This window comes from Folsomia candida, unplaced genomic scaffold (genome assembly GCF_002217175.1).
Source record: "Folsomia candida strain VU population unplaced genomic scaffold, ASM221717v1 Fcan01_Sc001, whole genome shotgun sequence".
Lineage (NCBI taxonomy): Eukaryota > Metazoa > Arthropoda > Collembola > Entomobryomorpha > Isotomidae > Folsomia > Folsomia candida.
In genome coordinates this window covers 19,866,022-19,886,359 of record NW_019091193.1, presented here as the reverse complement: position 1 = coordinate 19,886,359, position 20,338 = coordinate 19,866,022, and the positions used below count along the sequence as shown (strand labels likewise).

The 20,338-nt window shown below is 37.4% G+C and overlaps 1 protein-coding gene across 3 annotated transcripts in view; it reads left to right on the top strand.

Moving 5' to 3' along the window:
* LOC110842289 (potassium/sodium hyperpolarization-activated cyclic nucleotide-gated channel 3) overlaps positions 1–20,338 on the top strand; it is an 86,110-nt gene that overhangs the window by 16,352 nt on the left and 49,420 nt on the right. Inside the window, exon 1 of one of the 3 annotated variants that reach the window (XM_035851551.1) lies at positions 4,849–6,883. The exons of the other annotated variants lie outside the window; for them this stretch is intronic. Within the exon in view, the coding sequence (XP_035707444.1) occupies positions 6,831–6,883 (53 nt within the window). The 5' untranslated portion in view covers positions 4,849–6,830. Of the gene's footprint in view, positions 1–4,848; positions 6,884–20,338 lie in introns of those variants that run through there. 3 annotated transcript variants of the gene reach the window in all.

The window sequence follows — 20,338 nt, the reverse complement described above, 5'->3', positions numbered from 1 at the left end:
TGTATATTTTCCAGTCTCTCGTATGTTTTTCAATCACTTTATTATTGGATCAAAATTCACCAATGTGCCAATTAATCCTGATGTAACTGGATGCAAGAATTCACTTGCTATCAGTCTTGGATATAATTCCGGTTAATTATCTGATAAAAAACATCCGAAACAATAGCATGATATGATAATAAAGTTTTACTTATCTTTAATAATGTTATGCATTTACCTTAAATAATAAAACAAAAAAAATCCTTAACTTTCACCTATGTAATTCATACAACCCATTACAAGATTGGTTCATAACGTATTGGTTGTTTCCACTAATGAAGTGCAAAGTGGCAAAAAAATAAAACAGGTTGCGTAAGGAATAAATACATGTAATTATTGACCCACAAGCACCCCACTTTCACTTGTTTTCCGTGTTAAATGGGGAATGAAACGCTCGACAGAACTGGGTCAGCGGAGCATATTTACTTTAAACTGTGTCGAACAGCAATAAATGGCGATAAATGTTAAGATTAAGAGTGAGCAGAGAGTAGCAATTCCCATTTTTCTTTGGGTAATGAGCACAGATAACAAGACGAGGATGCAGCTTCCGCTCCTTTCACTCACATTCCACCAACAATGCTGCACAGAGATGTGCATGTTCTCGTCTGCATGTATTTAGGCTTTCAAGCCGAGTTCTCCACGTGAGTAATAAAACCTTCCTTTATTTGAACCATTACGGACTTTCTCTTTGTGCTGCTGTACAAATGGGGTGCTGCTCCTGATGCTGCACGATGCCCATTTCATCCGTGTACACGTTATTCACCTTATTTGTGAAATATCAGTTTTTCGGCTCCACGGGAAAAGAGACTTTGTGAGCCCCATGTCTGGCCTGGTCACTCAGTTTCTCACTGGTTGTTCAGTTTGTGGCGAGTTTTTATGTCGCTTAATGGGTTTGTTTGTCCTTAATGGTTCCTGTGGTGGGTGGCATGCTCCGTATTTGATCTATAGTGCAGTTGAATGTGTTTTCTTCTTTCAGCACAGATTTTTATTTGATTAAAAGCAGCTTTAAGATCAGTCCATCATTGGTTCACGTCTTAGGATTTCCTTGATCGACCAAGTCGCATACTTATTCGTATTTATAGTGACAATTAAATATAATAATAACGATGGAGCGATGGAGGAAGAATTTTGGTGAACACTTGACTGTAAATTTAACAAGCTGCCTTAAAATTTTGGTCCAAGGACGAAAAAAACTAAGTATGTACCTATGTGGTGCAAGTAAGTGAAAGCAATTTAATGATGCTAACACATATTTGATTGCATCCAGCTCTTTCATTTTATTGAGTTTACTTTGCCCAATTCCTTATCCCAGTCAGTTTCTCGACTTGTGTGTATGGCGTAAAAACTTGCTCAATAAATTTTGACTGTTGGTCAGGTTGAGGTTACACAAAAGTAAACGTCCTTTGGGCTTTCAACTTTATTTTTTCGTATGGAACACAAGATGCTCAGCTCGCGTTCATTGCGCTCTTTCGTGGAATATGATCCTCTTGGGTCTTTTGATCAACATATTGGTTTCCAGTAAATTGAGGTTTAAGAAGGCATACAAATATCGGTGACCGTAATTTGACATGCTCTTTATTAATCAGAAAAAAGAATCCGGAAGTAGAACTATGTCAAGGAATATGTAGGTTTGAATTATTAACAATTCCTCTGAAATCCATTTCAACTTTCATACCGTTGTGACATACTTTCTCCCTCTCGTAAGGATGCGAATCGTGGTCCATCAAATCAGCGACTTTCCTTCTCTTAACAGAATTGTGTGTGATGAAATACATTCTGTTAGCTCGTACTTTCTCTTCACTTTCTCCTCTTTCTTTTATCGAAATCTAGTAGTCTATCGGATCGATGTTATACCCGCAGCGCTAGAAGTTTTTCACTTCTTTCTCGTCAGTTTTTCTAGTTTTAGTCTTTATTTCAATAATGAATCTCCACTCAATAATGTAATTAATAAGGTTCTTGAAGCAACCAATTATGACCATTGTAATCGGTAGTGATTATTGATTGCTATGTAATAAATCCATTGAAGGTTGTTGATGATATAAAAAAGAATGTTTTCAGCACAGCCCTTTTAAAATATCAAGAACATGATATTTAGCAGCATCCAGGCATGCAGTCTTGATGGACAATCCATGATCTCAATTGTTCGCCAGTCGTGTTTTAACTTTGTCTAAATTAACTGAGGAAGAAGTTGGAAGCACCAAAAGTAATTTAATCTAAAACTAAGCAAGTAAAAGCAAGCAATGCCATTACTAATGGCAAACTTAACTGGAGTCTAATGGTCCATTAGACTCCAGTTAAATTGCTCTGTAATTGGTTGATCAAAATATTTATTCAATCGTGACACATTTTGCCTTCTATTAAAAAATATTTGCAAACGGAAGAAAAAGTATTTGGTGTCAGTTTCTCCAAATAAACTGCTCCTAAATGGGTAAAAATGTAGTGGCACTGAAGTTTTATTGGAGAAAACTCTCTCTCTTTTTCTCAAGTGTTCCTACAATAGAAATGAAACCACTTTCATTTCCAAAAGACTAAAAAAGCCTGTGGAGGCTTCCCTATACGTTTTGAATGTACATAGTCAACAGGGATGATATGCAGTGGATATTTATGCAGTAGTTCATAGTATATACATATACGCATGGATGGACAAATACATTCTGTGACTGCGATAAGAATTGAGCGACAGTGAGACGGATAGGAACATCAGAATGGAGAAATGGATGGTGGGATGTCGGATTTGTGATATCCTTCTCGATTCTAAATTCGAATAGATTAAAGTTTTGCTGGTTAGTGCTGTACGGGTTTCTCGATGTGGATATTGAAATGTGTTTGATCTCTGTTAAAGCAATCACAGGGTTCATCCATGAGAGTGAAGAGCTCACGAAAAAATCATGAGTTACCCCCGAGTCTGTAATAAATTGAGATACTTAGAGCCTGGCATAGGCACTGGTCTGCCAGACACGTAATACAATCATCGCCACCTATTGTACTAAATGTTTGTAATTAAATTATACATTTAAATATGAAGTGCATGAACTGTCCTTTTCAGAAAAAGGAATATCCGAGGAATGAATGGCAACTGTCTGTTGCTTCTTCTTCTTCGTCCTCTTCTTTGGGTATGCAGCCCGCCTGGCGAGCTAGGTTTATTCCATGGACTAGTCAGGGGCAAAGTATCACTAATGCAAGCACTTTCTCCAGTGATCTCACTCTGCTCTTTGGGATGGGGTACGCTGTGTACAAACTGGTTGGCTGAGGATTCCCATGAATTCTGTCATTACGTGAACGACTCGGATAACATAAAATTCAATCTATTCGCAAACATAAAATGCACTGATCAAAAAATGTATCACGATCTATCGATTTTGCTGAAATTTGGGTTATCAGTTCCACGACGGATCCTGTACACGGAGCACTTGGTCGTCACCACGGATGGTTTCTATCTTTGTCCTCTACACACCACAGCTATTTAAAGCTGGGATGTATGTAGCATTGTGAGAGCGAGTGTCCCACGCAAGGCATCGTTCTTTCGAAAACCCAACCAAAGCAAAGTAGCCTCCGCCAGCCAGCACATCCAACTTTCTCCCCACGAGAGGATGAGGAACGTGAATGGAACTGTTGGCTGTGCGGCGGAGTGTGTTCAATCTGAGAAAGTGAGTGCGAGGTGGCTGGCTTGGCTCAAAGTAGTTCAGACTTTCACCCAGAGCACACACACGCATACCACACAAGGCTTGTGGTGGTTCGTCCTCTGCTTCTCTCGTCCCTTATTTTCTACATCTTCCCATTTGCGAAATCCTTCTCTGCTCTCTTCCACCTCTCACTGTGTCTGGATCACGTCCTGATTTCCACCTCAAACCCAAATATTGTCGTCTGGAAGTCGCTTTAATAAAATCATAAACATTCATATTCAGTCCACAAGCAAAGTCACCTTCCATTTCTTCATTATCGCCACAAGAGGGGAAGTCTCAGAGTAAAAATTCCACCTGAAAATATTGATTCATTTAAACATAAACTGAGTCGTCATCATCTGCAGTCGACGAAGGAGAAGAGGGAAAGTATTGCCATTAAACTTTTAGTGAGGTTGTACGAGAACTGGATCTCAACGTCAGGAAAAGTAGATAATAAAATAAGATATCCGACTTTTTAAGATTAAGCAAAGCGTGGGAACGTGCCGTTTGTTCGGAACATAACATGACTCTAAAGTGCATGACTGCTTCGGGCTGTTCACCACGACTTCATGGACCTTGCATCCGTGAAAAAATTCCATAAATTTGTCCTCATTCCTTCTGCCAGTCGGTGTGTGTGTGTGGACCGGGGAAGAAATTCAAGGGAGCTCAACAGCCTGTCACACGAGTGCGGCTATGTCGATGTTGTAGCATAATTTGCAAGAGGAAGAAATGAAGACGTCAGTTGTAACTTGCCCTTTGGTCTTGAGGAACATGTGACAAGTGTTGTTTGGGTCAACTATATAACTAACTAACTAACCAACTAGCTAGTGCATACTAGAACACGCAGCACGAGTTGTGTAGCTCAGAGACAGCGAGAAGGAAGAAAATGCCTTTCTTCACGTCTGCAGACAGCCTCTGCTACTAGTTTGAGTCAGTTACTTTCTACGAACGGGTATCCATACGCAGAAGAGAAAGAGGAAAGAAGATTCAACGGGAAATCTTCAAGTATGAATGTGGGTAACTAAGCGGTGCTTGATTGGTGGATGTTTCAGTCATCAGTGAAAGTTGGATGAAAGGATTTGAGGACGACGACATAATTCCATTAACGAAAATTGCACAAATTTTTACCATTCTGAAATAGAAATTAATATTCGGCAAGCACATCACATTTATTATCATTTGAGAAAATCTTCTTGCATAATATGCACATCTACATACGTTCGCTGAAAACCTGGTATTAATCTCCCAGCGAGTGTTAGAAATGTAGGGTAAAAAGGATATTGAGAAATCACGTGAGACTGGTGAGAGACTTGGAGAAGATGAAACGGAGTAAATCTCAATTGTGGTGGTTTTAGACAGAACCTCGAGCTGTAATTTCGTATTTGTATTGTACTTTGTCTTTTTTTAATTATCAGCCAAACCAACCGTAACTGAAGTCGACCTTTATTAATTTATGGCGTCAGCAGTATTCTCATTTCGCCTGATATTCACAATACATTTGTTTCCGTAGAAGACTGAGTAAATTTTTAATTAGGTCGGGCCAGCTGCGACCAGCATTATCCTGTAATTGGTTGTTTTCCATGTAGTATATGCCACAATTCTGTAACAGCAACAACTACTTTGTCACTGAAGCCTGCAGAGTTGATAGAAATAGTTTATTAGGTCAGTTCTAACAGACATGTCAGTCCACATTGCACAAAACCCAATAGTTCCGAATTCGATAAGTCTATTTACGTGTGCTCGCTGCTGCTAAACCACGGCTACACTGGCTACATATTTAATAAATAAACGTGTCACCAAACTCGGAAGGATGCATTGGCACTAATTCTAGGTGATGAGTATCGTAGCACAAACCTGGGAATCAATATTTTTCTTTAAATTACACACAGTGAAATAGTCGAGTATTATTTAATAATCAAGCACTTGCCCTCCTGTCCCTGTCATTTGCCGTCACTCAAAATCTTTCTCAGCTTTGTCAACTCGATAAACTAGGATTGGTGTCACGATGATGACATTTAGTTTGGCTGGAAAGTGTCAAACAGATGCTACTGCAATATACAAAAAAGTTCGTGGGTGGGGACCCGAATGTCAAATTATTGTTGCATTAGGACAAAAGGTCTTTAAGAAGAAACCAGGAAAGCAGATTTACAAACGTCTCAAACGAAAATGCACCAGCATACACCGACAAACAGGATTCATTACCTCGTCAGTGCGCAAAATAGGATGCGAACTCACACAATTGTAATTTCAAACGTGAAAATTTTGAATGGAAGCGCACGATGTTAAAATGCGTTAAAAATAAGACGTGAGTTTGATAAGTTTGTTCCTGCTCACACTAAAAAACCACCAATGGGATCAGTTTATACAAGGAATAACACCGTTGCAAGTACAATCAACTGGTTTTCTACATGTTATATTGTCTGCATGATGCAACCACTCAAGAGACTTTGAAACGGTTGCTTTCACGTTGAACAGTTTTGATTTTCATTTAAAGTTAAGTTTTGAGCCTGTAATTTGGAAAGCAACAAAGGAGCGTGAGGAGGAGGCCAGTGAGTGAGCTGAGAGTGAATGCACAAGGGACAGGCGAATTTATTCCTCAAGTTTGCACGGAGAAAGTAAAAGCTCTAAAGCAATAAAATCCCATTTTATGAGCAGGTTGCCATTATTATCCAGTTTGGATTTTGCTCGTGGGTTGTGATGTGGCACAGGAAAGTTCTTGCAGAATGAAATAGAAAGTTGGTCAAGTCTGAGTGACACGGAATTAAGGAGGAGCTACCGGTGCTGGGATGCAGACTGATAAAACAACTATTTGTTCAAGTCTAAATTTAAAACAATGTTTCCTCAAGTTTTTAAAGTATTTCCTGAAAACTTGGTTTTCTTCGCAGCACGCGGAAAGCGTGGTAATTCACAAAGGATGTATTTTTAACACAACTAACAAAGTTTATTTCAACATGCTTTATTTGCTTTATTTTACATAAGTTTACAACACAAAAATCATAGCACTAAGGAGTCCGTAGAAGTGAATTGATATGGCGGTGCAGACTAATCAACCCCACGTCGTTATTGACGTAACTTTTATCCAGTGCTGGTGACGACAATTGGAGCTCAACAGTGTGCGGAAGGTGGATAATGTCGGAGGCACACAGGAAACGACGCCTCAATTTACAAAGATGGGCTTCTGCGTGAGTTCATTTAATTAGTTTCATGCTGCCAATCTCATCCTTGAGCTATGTACACGAATAGTATTTAGGTCGTGGTGACAAAGACCACGAGACGTATGTATTATTCTGCATGAAAATATAGCCAGTGCGGTTTGAATGATGCGTGGAAAGGGTCAAATTGAATGTAACAAATTTCAATGGAACACACACAACATGCAAAATAGTTTAAAACTTACCCTTATTTGCATAAGGTTACAGTTTCAACAATTAATAAAAACAGTCCAAATCCGAAAATGCTTTTAGATTTTACTTTCATCCGCAGTAATTCTCCACGTATAAATAAACGAGTGACATCAATAGCATAACAAATTAAGCTACGTCAATGACATCGCCGCTCTTCTGTTCATGTCCTCGCATATAGATTGGTATTCATATTGGTCTAAAAAAAATTAATCACAGTGTCGCTCTAAACTTTGACTTTTCATATTCACCCTTCACATTGTCAGGAGAGAAAGCTGGAGAACTTTATGCAAATTATTTCAGCATGGACTCCTACGTTCAATACGTACAGGCGACGGACTGCTAATCTGGAGAATTATGGAAGGGTGATGAATTATAGTCGATGACGGAGTGCAAAATATTGTTGTTTCTGATCCGGACTAATTTGTTTATAAACTTGCCTTCATTTTCACCCTCTCATTTTGAAAGTGACGCTGTTCGATGGAGAGTGTAAATAAACCAAGTAATAAATTAACTCGAGAAGTTTTGCTGATTTGGAAATAAGTTAATTAGGAAGCATTGAGGCTTGAGATAACTTTAAATCCCAAAGTTTTGATAACAGAGATGGAGACTTTGCGTACTAATTTGTAAGTAAATATGTGCGTGTGTCTCTATATTATTTTCACATGTGTTCCTCACGTCTTGATGCATTACGTTTGTTATTTTAATAACGGTTATATGTAGATAATTACCGTATACTGGCAATTATTCTTTCTATAAAATCAGAAAAGCTAATAATAACTCAAGTGCTAGAAGAGCGACGTATACTTTGGTCATTGGTAATATGTACTTAGTAAGTAAAATGTTTTTGTCAAAGGACAAAATACATAACTGGTTTTATTTACGCAAAACTAAGAGTTGTAGAAAGCTATATTTTAGGGTTAAAAAGTAAATGCTAATCGAGACATGCATTGAGATTGCAATTCCACGACTGGTGATGAAAAGTTTATCAAATTAAGGTGCTGAGGACATGGACGTATTTTGTGTGCAAATTGGACATTTATTTATGTTCCTTTGGATGGGATGCGAAAAATAGATGTTCAAAGTCTTTGTAATAGTTCATTTCATTCATATATCATCAGGAGTAAAGGTGAAAGAAATAGTGTCTACAATAAAATATAATTTATTCTCTATAAATATACACATAAATAATAAAATGTTTTCACCCTTTTGAAAGAGAAAGCAAAGTTTGGCGTGTCCTTATCTTTCTCGTTGAGATCAAAGAGACAAATGAGCTCCATAAGCTTGTTTAAAGTTATATTTCACTTGAATTTCAAGTTGTTCTATCGTGTTTGAAGAGTTGCTTTATTATCACTACAAAACAATACAATGTAATAAACAAGAATGTGTTCAATCACTATTAAATGCTAGTTCTAAATTTCTGTGGAAAATGAAAAGTATGATATTTGTCAATTTCTCAGTTTCAAACCCCAAATTTTGACAATGTGCTAATATGTTATTACCATCAACTAGTAGGTGAATGGTCTAGCAAAATCGTTGCTACACATCTCGTTAATCATAGTTATATAATTAATTATAAAATTTAATTCTGTGACCCAAAAGAATAATATATTTATTGTATAAAAAGTACGATGTTGAAGTACCGAACTTACATACATAAGTTAAACTGTGTTCCGAGATCTTATGACAACTGGATTGTTGCACAAGATTTTCTAACGAACATATTTCGCACGTGTTAATGCAACTTAATTTAAACTAATTTAAAGCCTGATCATCTTAATCCATGTATTTTGTTTTGCTGGGAAAATTCTTGGGGAGATTTTATACTGATCCACATTTAATTCTTTCTTTACTCTATTGTGATTTTAAACAGATATTCAATAATTTTTGTATTGAAAATTCAATCCTTGCTGTGGTGAACAAGCGTTTTGCACTCTTCTTGCTTCCGCAAAGTTGGAAAGCAAAAAGGTTGGCATCTCTCCAAATGTCTTTACTAAAGATAAGAAAATTTGACATCTACATAAGTGCGTCCACTAAATAGCTCATCTTCGCGGTTTGCTGGTTTACTTGACAATGACGTTAGCCAAATAGAAATGTTTAGCTTAGAAAGGAAGTACATAAAAACCTCTAGCATCGAAGCTGGATTCGTAAGCCCGAGCCAGATATTTTATATTTCTTTAACGAATCCGATTAGTTTGCTCCAAATCTGTATTAGCAAAAATTGTGTATGCAAAATATTAGCTTGACAGGACAAGGCGTATTTGGTCTCAAATGATCCTACTTTCTAACACTTCCCCACTGTTACAGAAATGGCTTAAAAGCCATTAGTAAAATTTAATGTCACAATTTACGAACAAGTCAGAAACACAAGTACAGAAATTTTAACTAAATTTTCTCATCGTCGAACTTGGCGAGTCTTCTGGCTCATATTTAATATGACAAAAATTACAACTCAATCTGAAAAGTTTAAAGGGATTACATACGTATATGCTGCTGTAACGCAAGGACAAACTGACATGAAGACGCAATAAGCTCTTGTTCAAGGGGCCAATCTCATACAAATCTCATAATTTATTGTTATGATCATTCGAATATGAATTACTTTGGTGGTGAGGGTAACTTTTCTCACATCTGATAAATGTGTATGCACCCTGTAACTTTTGTCATCATTTAATTTCACTGAACATCTTATTTTCTATCTTTTTTGTCGTTTCCCTTGTGAATTATTTTTATAAAATCATTTTTCATATAACATGAAACAGAACTACTTTAAATATAATCAAATGTCTAAAGTTGGGAAGTTTCGATATTCGAATCCGATATTCGGATTTTAGAGAAATTTTGTCGGAATACTCACTATTTCTACATATGTATCCACAATACATAATAATACCATAATTTGTGTGCACTTGCATTAACTTACATAGGTACAACATTACTAAAATCCGTTTGGCAACCATTGCTTGCAGATGTGAGGTATCCGAAGTTGGGCTTTAATTCAATATGTGGCCATGCAAGAATGAAATACTGAATTAATTTAAACTGACTTATGAATAGGGCATGACTGGAATTGTCCAGAGTGTGGTCTGGTCTACCCTGTAAGTGAAATTTGCTCTGTTGAATGATGGAGTGCGCTCTCTCTCTCTACCTTAATCCAGAATTTCTCCTTGACATCATATTTCACCAGTTTAGGCCTAGTTCAATATTGGGAAGATAAATAATTAAATAAATCACGAGTGCTACCTATAACGAACAATGAGCTCCCTCCACATTAGCAGGTCAAAATTGCAATTATATTTATGCGTGATATCCACAAAGCTCAGGGAAGACAGGGAATGATTATTTGACAAATTGAAGAATCAACTGAAGTTCTGTATGAAATTTAATGTGCGCATTATTTATAAAAGGCCATAAATCATGCTGCCGGTTGAATGGTTGGTGAGCGGAGAGTGAGAAGTGGGCGATCTCCTCATCTACCTGGAGGGTGAGAAAAGAAAGCCGGAGAAAGTGGGTCCATTTTGTGAGCTGCAGATGGTGCTCAACATTTCGAAATGGGAAACTCGCTCCCAGTTATCCCTTTCACCCACCTTCGTTGGTTTGTCTCCCTCCGAGCTGGGATTAGCACGTGGTTTCCTTCAGCACACTCTCCCATCGTGGTGTTTCCCCACCGAAGACCGACCGACCCAGATTCTGATCATCCCAAATCCGATACATCAATAAGTCCACCGACGGCTCGCTATCTTTCTCCTTCTTTGCGAACAGAAAGTGAGGAGCTGGGGAATTTCGTTTAATGTCGCAAAAATACAGTTTTTAGGTTTTCTTGATGTTCGGCATTTTATCTCGAGTTGGTTATCGGCTTTTACAGATCGTATTTCTAGGTTTCTGAGTGTAATAATTTGCTCACAGGGTTTTAGTAGAACCATGAACAATACATGCATCTATCTATTTTTATCAAGTAAAAAATATCTGTTTATAGATAAATTTTCTCGTGAAAGTGACGTCGATCTATTAAAAGGTGCGAGGGGCATTGTGAGACTAGGTCACGAGCCTCATAAGCTATTTTATGCTTTAAAGTGATGTTTCCATATACTTATCAAAAAAATATTTGCGTGTACGTGTAGGAGTAGGAAGGCCAGCTAATAACAGGTGCATGCGTTGCTCCGTGGCCCCTTGATCGCTTATAGGACGGTTCAAAAATATTGTCTAAAGCTTAGCGAAAGTGGAGACGAAAAGTTTGTCATTTTTATAATGTTTGGCTGGTGAACTGAACTAATGCGTACTTGGAGCGACAAAGTTGAAATGCCACACGGCCGCACGACGATGTGGAGCCTACGGTGAAAGTTTTCGGGTAGAATTATCATTTTCACATTCTTCTCCTCATGGATGTCTATATATCCTCCGTGAACTAGCAGAATGGCTCCAAAGCCACGCTTGTAAAACTTTAGTTTCTTTTGAAACATGAGCGAAAGGGACAACCCATTATTACACTATCGACAAAATCCACCAATCTTAATCTGGTGGCTGGCAGGAGTGAGGAGAAAGGTCACCAATTGTGTTGCGACGACTAGAAAATTTATCACATTTTCTGACTTGACGAATAACATTAAATAAAGTATCTCGAAGGATAGCTATGTGCCCCCAAATCATTCTGCTCCATCAATAACGTCCAATTTTATTCTTTTTCATTTCCCACCTTCACAGAGAGAGCCATACGTGACTTTGAAGATGTTGTATTCCGCTGTTGTATATATGTAACTTGTAGGGCTGCTCAAAATCTCCAGCTCGACCGAAACTGCAGAAACACCCAACAAAAGCATTTTCTCCATTCCATAATATTTCGGAGATTGTGTTGTGTGGATGCATGCCCAATCTTTTCGAGAGGAAGAAGGACACATACGTATGTGTTAGTACAACCGTCACCATGTGGTTTGTGTTCATGAAAGTACGGGTGATCCGGGACCAACTCTTTTCCACCGGAACCATTAATCGATCTTCTCTCTTGATTTTATCTTACATTTCAGCAAACCCTCTGAATTTCTTTTAAAAAATCATATTTTCCTTCTCAACGTAGGACTCTTTTTTTGTGTCAGCTTTCATAAGACTCGATGAATGGAAATAAAGATATATCCAATCTCTTCCAATTTCGAAATTTCTAGAGTTTCTCAAAAACGTCCAAGATTCAGGGAAGAAAATCGACACACTTTTACTACATCACGTACGTCATAGCAAGTCGCAATAAACGTAGCTGAACCACAAGCACATAAGGTGTTTAGGGTGTCACAAAGAATGTTTTCGCAATTACATTAAACTGGTGATGGGGGAACTACTCATGGTGCGCGGTCTTAAACACACACTTTGTACATACATGGTCGTAAAGTACTGCCTCCCAATTATTAAGTGGAGCGAACATAGTAATATCCTGCGGTCGTCTTTGTGTTCCACTGCAGCAGCAGGAGAAAGTCCGCAAACTGAGGAAACACTTTATGTTCTCATCATTAAAATAGAGCAAAGCACGGAACTACATGGAGTCAGGCTAGCAGAGTTACGCTGATCAGTTGGAAGAGTGTTCTCGTCTAATGAAACTAATCATTGTTCCTTCTTTGTCGTAGCTCGTTAAGAAACGGTTAAGTGATTGATTAGAGGTCGGTAAAAAATTTAAATTAAATGCAGACAGAAAGCCCAAGCACTTGTACACCTTGAAAGTATTTATAAAGAAACAGTTAACGTATTTCTGTTTATACCTACATACGTATAATTCTATAGAAAGGAAACGTAAGGATGTTGTATAATGTAAGAAATAAATCAAAAAGATCAAGAGAAGTTGATAAAAACCATTTGATCATAAAAACTTTAATCTTGAAGATTATGTCAAAATACTAAAAGACTAATGTGGTTTGGTTTGATAGAATATTCGACTTGTAATGCAGCACTGAAAATACAATATATTCAGTTGATTCCTTACATCAACTCATGCATGGTCACTAATTCACAGTATTCTAATTTTTAAGTTACTATTTGGCCTAATTCAACTTGACTTTCTCTTCATGAGATTATGGAGGAGAAAGTTTCGTTTTTTAGTTAGGTTAAACATTATCGCTCGAGACTGGGCAGACAAAAATATATGCAATGCTATGTATTTAGATTATTATTAGATTATCAGTATCACTAGAAAGATTGAGAATCATTAATCAGTATAAAGTACACGAGGGATATATGTAAGTACCTTTCTCGGTTCAGATCAATGTAAAAAGTTTAATATTTGATTTAGTTAACAAGTCAAATACGTTTTTATACAGGGTTTCAATACGAGTATCCATAATAAGGATTAGACGACTGGTAGATTTGCTGAGAACGGAGAGTCGTATATAATGTTCCGAGAAAGTAGAAAATTGCATCAGCAGGCGAGATGAAACTTGCTTTTCATCATCCCATCCCGACCCTATCGTTTTCAGCAAAGATTTTCAAGACTGTCAATCGCGCCCGGCAAATCGAAAATCAATTGTCTCCTTCTTTCTGTCTAGACGGATAGAAGGGCAGCAAATAAGCTCCTCATAGGCTGATTTTCTGTTTTTATGCTATGGCTGCTAGAAATAATTTATTTCATACTGCTCAATTAGACAGGAAGGTAAAAAAAGCTTCAATCGAAATAAAATCGTTATAGAGAAATGCAATACTTATTCGCACTTTGTTTTCCTTAAAGTCCAGCTTCTCCTTGTGTAGTTATGCAATTACTTAAGATTAGCCACTCATGCGACTGATGCCAAATTATTTAGGTGAACTTGGTTGACTTATCTCCTCCACGTCCTAAGAAGGAACATAGTTTCTATGCCAATCTGCACATTGGATTGCACATCAAAGCATACCGAATTATCCAAAGGGATTATCCCATTCGGGTGGAGCATCCTTTATCAGTGCTGGTCAGCAACGTCGTCTGAGACTCGTTATTAGATTCTAGTCGTTATAATCTTATAACTGCACATTCTTATATTTGATTTCATCTACGCCCAGCTAAAAATCCGACAAAGATAGAAATATCAATTTTGTTTGTCTGTGTGGGATAGAAAGTAATGACTTCACTTCAAAAGCAGAATTAAGTGCAGGGAAACGAACGAAATAGAGTTGGACCGCAACATGGCCAAACCCATTGAACCGAATCTTCCATTCCTTGGACTGACCTTAATGGTGGCCAGTTTATGTGATTTATTATGTGAAGGTTTGTCATGAAAATAAAATTTATGTCGAGCTCAGTGATATATTTGGTGTGATATTTTCTCACTCTAAACAGTTTCATAATAATAAAGGGCTTTATGAGTCAAGCAGTGAAATAAAATACCATCATCTACATACGTATACTCGTATATGAGCAGTTTATGCATAAACCGATTAATATGGCTGAGCATATACTTTATTTTCTTTACATGAACTCGGAGGAGCTATCAGAGTGTCCATTTCAAGACATGATTACGTGCACCGCACATACTCACACGTCTTCTTATCATTCAGTAACATTAGGATTTTTATTAGAGTCATGCGTCATTAATGGATTTACTGTTTGTTTAATCGACAAAGTTACAACGAACGATGCTTCACTAGTTTCCAAAACCAACGCCTCTCAACCATTAAACTTTACACTGCTCAATTCTGAAAAACTAAATTCAATCGAGGAATGGGACGGTTTGTGATCAATTTCCATGTGCTAGACAAGAATCAAAGTCAGAAAGTCAAAAAGTGGCAATCAATCACGCCCTGTCACTATCAGATCAGAGATTCGCCTGACTTGAGCTGAAAAATGGAAAAGCTGAGTTGCGTTATGTTCTTGAATAACGATGACAGTCGGTTGGTCGGTGGCCATTTTGTCCGACGGACAGTGTGGGATAATAGCACAGCAAAAGTGTAACTTCTTCTGAACAAGTACATTTTAAAGTGGATCCATCCATTTTCTCTTTGATTAAACGGAGATGAATTATGGGGTCGCAGCCTGGAAGAGAGAGAGACCAAATTGAACTTGGGCGAGGAGAAAGCGAGGTAAAGAATGCAGGATGACGACTTGGGTTCACCATTCTGCATGCTTGGGCCGAGTGGATATTGTCGGATATCCTGTCCCATTAAAACCCTTTGTAGTGATGTCAAGAAGAAGTGACACTTTGATTAGGACTACCAGCTGGGCCTTCCTCTTCCAGTTCTTTTCTTCCACTTTCCACCCTGACGAAAAATGGACGTGCCTAAATCCATGATCAAGGATCGAACAGTGATGATCTGGGTTAAAAGTTGATGTCAATTGTTCACGAGATTTATCAAATAACGCCTTCTTCAAGACTCAACTATTTACATTTCAAAAGACAAACTCCACCTTTTTACACTACACATGGAACGATTACTAATCAAAGGCGACATTTCTCTCTGAATGAAATAAGTTTAGTTAGCAAGATGCACAGTATAAACATTCTTCTTTGGATGTTTTAGCCAATGTTGAGCATTTAATTTAAACTTGATGCTCTGAAAGGCCAAAATCCAAAGTTGTTTAAATGGAAAGGAAAAACTTTTCTGATTTTGTTTCAGTTTAATTTGTCCATCGAACCAAGATAATTTTGATTTATAATTAAATAAAGACCGATGAAACAGGATAGGGTTTGATTTATGTATGGGCGTAGGGTAGTTGGTTGGAGAGCAAATAGCGTAGCGTGTGCATATAAAAATGCAATAATTCAAACTGGAAACTAGAAATATGAGGTTTTCGTCAGAATTAAGTAAGATTTTCTGGTTCTTACATAGTTGACAAATGTGTGCGTCACTACGTCACATGCAGAGAGAAATATTACGTACCTGAAGAGTTTGGAAGTATTTCCAATAAAGTGAATTTGTATTTTATACATCTGTTTGAGCAAGTTTGATGGGCAGGAAAAATTAAGATGACAAAATCAAGCCGACTTTTTAGGAGCCTTGTCATGTGGTTGGTGGTAGAATTACGTCTGTTTAAGAAGGTTTGTCAGACGAATTTCCAAATAAAACGATTTAATAAGTTGAAGACCACAGCATATTATAGTTCTGTCAGCGCCATAACAAGTACCCCACCTGGAACTGGCAATTTTGATTTAATGCGACCTCTTGTCGTATTAATTAATTTCTAAAATTAAAATTGGTACTAACTTTTCTGGATTTGACTCATAATATCTTGAATCTTGATTGCAGATCTACACACTTACTACCACACAAAACTTAGCGTGTGCCTAGTTTGATTTGTTTGTAGGTTATATTATCTTATTGACAATTGTAACTATAATTGCTACTAATTTGATACGAAAATACAAGATTCTCATATATGCAACTATTACGAATTTATGTAGTAACTACGTTATAGGTATGTAGTTCAACATTGTGATTGAAGTGTGAGGCTGTGACTGAAGGTTTTTTGTGTCTGGCGGATTTTAAATTGATTTTTTTAGATTGTCACATTTGTCGTCGCATGTCGAAAACACACCACCTTCTCCACCTAAAAATCCGATTATCTTTTGGAGACCATAGAGGTGCACAAGGAAAATAATGTGAAAATAGAATTTGGCATACTGTATTTCTCTAGAAATGCACCTTCGCCAATGCTGTACAAAATGCAAATGTTGGAACCACGTATTATGTATTTAGGAAACCTCAAAACTGTGCTTTGTATCATTAGTCGTATTTAATCGGTGAGAATTAGTAATAAAATTAAGGTGAGACATTCTTTATTGGTTCAATTATTGGGACAATTTAACCGCAGGAACAGGATATACATACCTTGACCCATTTAACCCATTCACCCAGTTCATACGGGTGAATTAGCTCTAAAAGTGAGTACGTGGTGCGAGTAAGCGCGGGTCATGTGTGGCTGCTGGTTGACTTGGAAGGAAGAAAGTTGGAGAAAGCAAAGAAAGTTAATAATAAATGAGGCATGCATAGTTGATTAGGAGTGTTCAAATCAAGAAAGCGACGAGCATACACACAACACAGTGATATCTGTACTAGGTCCATGTCGGCCAGTTATATAAGTTCCAGCACAATGTGAATAAATGTAGACAGGAAGAGAGCTCATTCGGGCCAAAATATGTGTCGGCCTTGTACTTTTCACTCCCTTTTTCTCTCGCACTAAATTCCTACTAAATCCGGTGAAGATAAAATAGAGTAACACCTGGATTTGCTTCACAATTTCCACTAAAGAAAGGTGAGGATACAAAAAAGTATTCCATTCTTGCTTCTAAACTGGAGAAGAAGAGATACAAATCTAATTCTAATTTGATGAGGTGGGTAGTCCAAGATTTATGTGGGCAGGACATTTTTTGTTGACACATGAAACTTGCTCCACTACAGGTTTAGAAAATTATTTATTTTAAATACTTGGGATTGAGATATGTGTAAGTCATGAGAATGCACATAACTGATAGTGAGCTATTCCGATCTTATATCCTAAAGACTATCAGCTAAAAATTTATATGAATTCTAAAGAAATGTTAATTTTTCACATTCTTTGGACATTTGTGTCATAAAAGATCACACATTGATGGAAATGGCGAAAATGAATGACAAAAATATCGCATTCCTGGGACATCTCTGCGCCATCCGTGTCCAGGACCTCGACCTTTCTCTAAGTAGCTTCGAATATAAAAGAAAGCTGGCTGGCACTATCGTCTGACTTGTCAGAACCGAGCGTGCAACTCATTCCATTAGTATTTGTGCAACCTACCAGAAAAGCACTGCATAATATTTCTTTACAGCCAGAATTTGATGTAGCATTTACTTTCAGCCTGACCAAGTAGTGTCACCGAAAATTTCGCGTGCAGAAAAACGTATAAAGTAAATTTTGGCTGGGTGTGTTTGGGCCACTTCGTGATTCAGACGAGTAAGTGAAGAGCAGTTCTTCTATCTACTTGAGCTGAGCAAATAAGTAAAGCAATAAAGCATGACACGACAGCACGGCGTAAACGATGTCGAAGCAGTATAACGCTCTGGTCATAAAATGGCTACCTACAAAAATCAGCTATGTAGGTATGCACGTAGGTAGTGCTTACGACTATTCAAGCCCAAAGTGTGACTATTTTCATCGAGGGCGAGAGATAGTAGGTGTAGTTGCCTCGTGTATATCAGTATCCGATCTGCTCCACGCAGAAATACCTTTCCTCGACCAAACTAAGCATGGCAACTAAATACATTGGAAGTCGGTCTCAACAAACAACCCCTCGATCCACCGACCGGATGAAGGCATATTTACTCAACGATTTCCCATACATGCACAAGGAAGGTTTTTTACCGGGCTTATCCTGCTGTGTGAAGAAAGAAAAATGCTCAAATTTGCTCAAAACTTTGGCTACTTGTAAAGTGAAAGAAGTAGAAGGTGAGGTGAACAGAAAGGGTAAATATTGGGTATTTTTAGAATATTTGAGAAGCAAGATTGGCGCTGTTTTCGGTATTTTGCTCAACATAATGGTTGACTAGTGTTCGTTCATGGGGTCAGTCAACATGTCTCTCGCCGTTTGCAGCGTAACTTATACCATGCAAAAAAAACTTGTTATGCAATACTGATTTTCCCCCCGGTAATAATTTCAAATTCCGTTCACTTGTCAATAACATTCGGCGTAGCAGGAAATCTGATAAATATTGAGAATAGGATGGACGGAAAGTATGGGTGCATTCCCACATGGATGAATTTTGGAGCTATCTTGGCAACTACGGTATTGAACCAACTTCACATCTTGAATGTTGAATGGGGCAAATGGGGCAAGGAAAGCAATAATTCCACCTTTTCTTCCTCCAAGCTGCCAACGTGGAGCATACCTGGTTGGCTCCTCTCTCTGAGCTACTCCGGTTTTCTCACATCACAGCTAAACCTTGCCATCTTTTACAAATACCAAGTTTGCAGTATAATCTTGACTCCATAATCCTCTACCACTCGGACTGCATGTACTTACACTGTCTTTCGTATGACTTCCTGTTTCACGAAATGTAATTTGCACTCTCCTGTCTCAATTTAAGCTACATGCACACGATCACACTAAACTTTGGTATATGAAATGATACAAGGCTAGGAAAAGTGAATTGGTGAAGTTATGGAATGCATATAAAATAAGTAAATTTTAAAATATCTTCACGTTGATGTCACAAGTAACTTTTGAATCACATTTTAATTTAAATCACATTTTATCATATAGTGCATAATTTCTCCACCCAAGCATAGTCCATCAATAATAATTAATACAAAATACATGACTTTCTACTCCATATGTAAATTATAATTAATTGACCTATATAACTGTCACTGTAATATAAATTCAGCCTTTGTAAAAATATTTTCATAGCGACACGGTGGACGATGAGAGGTGGGTGAAAGCATGACAGATGGGAATATATATTGTGTAGAAATGTATGTGAGTCGCATCCAATGTGACCGAGTTAAACAAAAAAACGTATCAAAAGCATTTGCACCCGCACTCACACAACGTACGTCACATGCTTTTACTCTGGATATTTAGTTTTTGAAAGGGCAGTCCGGTAGCAAAAGTCAGTCAGGCAATATACAGATATTCAGGATGTGGTGTAACTATGAAGTATAATCCATACAATATAGTACACATGAATATAAGCAGTATATGCATCGCCCAATTGTAATACGCTTTACTAAGCCCAAAATCCATCAAAGCGCAAAACACGTAAACTACAAGGAGGAAATTGCAAACCGATTGCATTTCATCTTCAAAGCAACATGAAAGCGTATGTAAATTGTTAGTTTCATTCATGAAATCATTCGTCAGTCCTTGTTTGCGAAACTTTGAACTTTGTATAAACATTGAGGCATTGTTTTATTGAAAATATAAACTAACTTTCAATTGAAATTTTAAAAGATTTTTAAAAGATTTGATCAAATATCAATGTAATTAAATCAAGAGGACTTTCTCTTACTGAAATGTATGTACGTGTATAGAAAATTGTACGAGTTTCGCAAATTCCCATGCTTCATTTTTCAACACTGAAATTCTTGTCAGTACTTGTCATTCGAACACACTTGTACAAAATCAGTTAGTATAAATTGGATTTTGATTTATGCTTGAATTGCCACACATAAAAATAAATTTTAAAATTGAAATTTACCCAAATTTCAACTGGTCTACTTTTTATGCACGTCCTAGTATTCAACATCTTGTTTGCAATATTGTTTGTATCTGCATATACTGTGATTCCATTGAATAAAATAAAACTACTCTTTTGTGTTGG